Here is a 3,307-nt window from a genome sequence, read left to right on the forward strand (position 1 = left end):
ACGGAAGGTTTCCAGATGGATATGCGGAGCAAATCCATCTGGCGGAGTCAGGTTAGTGAATATAAAGCAGTTTTTAGATTTTCGGTTAAAAAAACACAATGCAAGAGTATAAAATTGAGCGTTTTTCACCAGCAGCTCTGGAAATTGTAAGCTAATGTAGGCATTACGTAGGTATAGTTGGTCTTTTTTCGTTTCATTCGGCACAGGAAACCTGCAGCATGTGGGTTGGTTTGCAGCAACGCTTCCAAACCCTGCTTAACATCAAATTAAAGGACATTTCAAGGTCGGGTTTGGGACCACGTTTCCCAGATTTAAGCACTGCAGTAAGGAGAATTAACCTACTGACATAGCTGAATATGTCACCTAAAAACAACTTTAATAAAATTCAAATTTAATTTAGAAAACAAGCGTCACTTGGAAATTGTTGGATAGGGATTTTAAAAAAAGAAAGCGGACTGTATACTGTATACATTATATACATATATATGTATATAATGAGAAAAAAACAAAAGATATACATTTTTTGAAGCAGTCAGGAAAATATGTTGCAAGCCGTTTCATTTCTTGAATCCTCATATATCCTTCAAATACTCACTGACGCCATCTAGTGGCATATAAATGAATATTCAACAAAAGAAAATTTGTCAGGTCTACCTATCTTTATTATAGTAAATTACAAACTGGAAGATGATTATCTAAATAGATTAGCACACTGCTTATGTGAGGAGGTCCAAGCAAAACTGGGTGTGATAAAAATTAAGATTTAAAAGCCTGAAGTGCTTTGGTAAGACTAAGGAGAAATCTGAGCAAATTGTTGCAGGAAAAGTTGCAGTCAACAGCAAACAAAGACGACTATAAAAAGACCTTTGACAACTACTTAGCAAACATTGCATCCTTTTTGTAGGCATAGCATTAAGCGACTAATGGATGACACTTCATTAGTAGTTCACCAGGTCACCTTTGGGAAGATTGCACACATGCATTTAGCGCTGCAATGCACATGCATCACTGTCTGGGGGACAAAAACATGAAGAGCCAAACAAAACAGAAGTCAGCAGTCATTAAAATGTGTGACTGCACCCCCCCAAAGAAGAAATTCAAGGGCTTTCAAGGATTGGTGTCCTGTCATGGCGGCTTTCAGTCATTTTCTGAAGAACTTACTCTTTTTTTATTTTATTTATCTTTTTAATTCACAAACTTTAAAGGAGTTGAAACCTGTTGGAACCCTAGCGCAGAAACCTGAATGGAGCTGCATTAAAACCTCAGGAGAGAAACCATTTCTAAATATTAATGAAGTGGCAGCTTTGACCTATTAGAAGGCAGCTAAGACTCTTCCAGGCTTAATTATTCACAGGAGTCATTAAAAGTAGCTTGCTGTGTTTAAAAGGAAGAAACCACTTGTTCTATTAGTCTTGTTGAGCCATTTAAATTGTTTTTGTTTGATTTGTTGAAAGCAAACAGCTGCTGGTTGGTTAGTATTTGCTCTAAAGGGGGAATAACATTAGGAAATGACTTTAGTGCATGTAAAAATGGTTTATTTTTGGTACAAATGAAATCAGGAAGGAACAAAAAGGGTAAGAAACGAAGAAGGGTCGAACCACCATGAGTGAAGGGAAAGAGTGAAGAGTTATAGCAGATGAACTCTTGATCTTCAAAGGGATAAAAAGTTGTTACCTGCTGCTGCGTTTGGCGCGCGCTCGGGCGTAGTAAGCCTCGTACGATTTTGGTTTCAGTTCAAGTGCCTTGGTAGCAAATTCCTCAGCCATCCCAAAGTCCTAAAAAGATTGAAAGGCATTAAAAAAATGGGTTAAACCACATTAAAACAAGAACTTACAACATTAAAACAAGAACTTACAACATTAAAACAAGAACTTACAACATTAAAACAAGAACTTACAACATTAAAACAAGAACTTACAACATTAAAACAAGAACTTACAGCATTAAAACAAGAACTTACAGGGAGCTAAGCATCAATAATTCCCTGACTTACATTCATTTTCCTCCGACATCGGGACAGGTTGAGGAACAGCGACACTTTCAGTTCCCTGAATGACTTGAGGTCCTCGCTAAAGCCTTCGCGCGGAAACTTTTTGAGAGCGTACTGGTAACGTTGAGTTGCCTCCTTCACCTTCCCTTTCTGTTAGAGGAAAAAAAAATATTCTAACATCTGGAGATGGATCAGAAAAAACATGAATGACTGCATGGTGAACTTGCTGTCTTCACACCTTGTAGAAACTGTCCCCTTCCTCGATGAGCTTGCTGAGTAAGATGATCATGATGTCTGGTTTGGAGGTGGCCATGGCCCACGTAGCTGGACCTGCAGGAGAAAAGAGGGAGAGGATTTAAATAAAAACACAGTGAGGAGGACACAAAGTAAAATAACCTTCAAGAGACAGGAGAGTTTAACTGGGAGACGCATCACAGACAACAGTAACATCACAGGAATCAGGACAACATTAAAAAATGGGGAACGGAAGAGAGAAAACAGGCAATTAAATGGAGAGGAACGATAAAAAAACTGCTCTAAAACCTCCATGTGACGTCGCTTTGAGACCTCAGGACACAGCTGGAACTATTTGCAAATGTTGGACCATTAACAAACGATATCACCTCAAAAAAGCCCAATCAAACAACTGCAATCTTGATTTTTTTTTGTCTTATTTTTTTATGTGATGCATTAAACATCTGCAAATAGAACCCGGATCAGGGAAACTTAACAGAATAAATCAAATCATCCTTTTGTGTTCCAGTCATAACAGTTTTGTAAGGAGGACTTTTTTCCAGCATAAGAGAATGCTGGTTCTCATATTCAAAAGATAAAACCCCACAAACTGGAAAAAATGATCTAGAAATAAGTAAAAATGTCTTGAATTAAATATATTTACCCTTAATTTGAGTAGGTAAATAGGATAGTTTGCCATTGGAAGGAGTATTTTTAGTTCTAAAATAAGATAATTAGAAAATATACACTTAATAAGCAACTGCTTTTTCATATTTTAAATGTAAATTGTCTTGTTCCATTGGCAAAAAGTCTCACTTACCTCCTCAATTCAAAAAGAGATGCACTTATTATAAGAAAAAATGACTTATTTAGATTTAAATTTTTTGCAGTGCAATCAACTCAGCAGACTGGTTTGTAGCTAAAATCCAAACTAGTGCATCGTGTTTGTGCAGAAGCAGTTCTTGACACGTACGGACACCAGGAGATTAAAACTACATACAAACTTGCACAAATAAACATACGGAAGAGGATTAGGGCAACTGAAAAAATAAAAAAAAGTTAACTGATTTTTAAATTTTATTT

General features: G+C 36.7%; 1 protein-coding gene across 9 annotated transcripts in view; it reads right to left on the minus strand.

The window, feature by feature from the left end:
* Positions 1 to 3,307, minus strand: part of tanc2 (tetratricopeptide repeat, ankyrin repeat and coiled-coil containing 2) — a 322,680-nt gene that overhangs the window by 5,324 nt on the left and 314,049 nt on the right. For all 9 annotated transcript variants that reach the window (XM_015387935.1, XM_015387920.1, XM_015387913.1 and 6 more), the window contains 3 exons: positions 2,229 to 2,320; positions 1,994 to 2,140; positions 1,675 to 1,775 (listed from right to left, as the gene is read on the minus strand). In XM_015387935.1, the coding sequence (XP_015243421.1) occupies positions 1,675 to 1,775; positions 1,994 to 2,140; positions 2,229 to 2,320 (340 nt within the window). The remainder of the gene's footprint in view (positions 1 to 1,674; positions 1,776 to 1,993; positions 2,141 to 2,228; positions 2,321 to 3,307) is intronic.

Source organism: Cyprinodon variegatus, unplaced genomic scaffold (assembly GCF_000732505.1).
Source record: "Cyprinodon variegatus isolate N-32 unplaced genomic scaffold, C_variegatus-1.0 Scaffold18, whole genome shotgun sequence".
In the NCBI taxonomy this organism is placed as follows: Eukaryota; Metazoa; Chordata; class Actinopteri; order Cyprinodontiformes; family Cyprinodontidae; genus Cyprinodon; species Cyprinodon variegatus.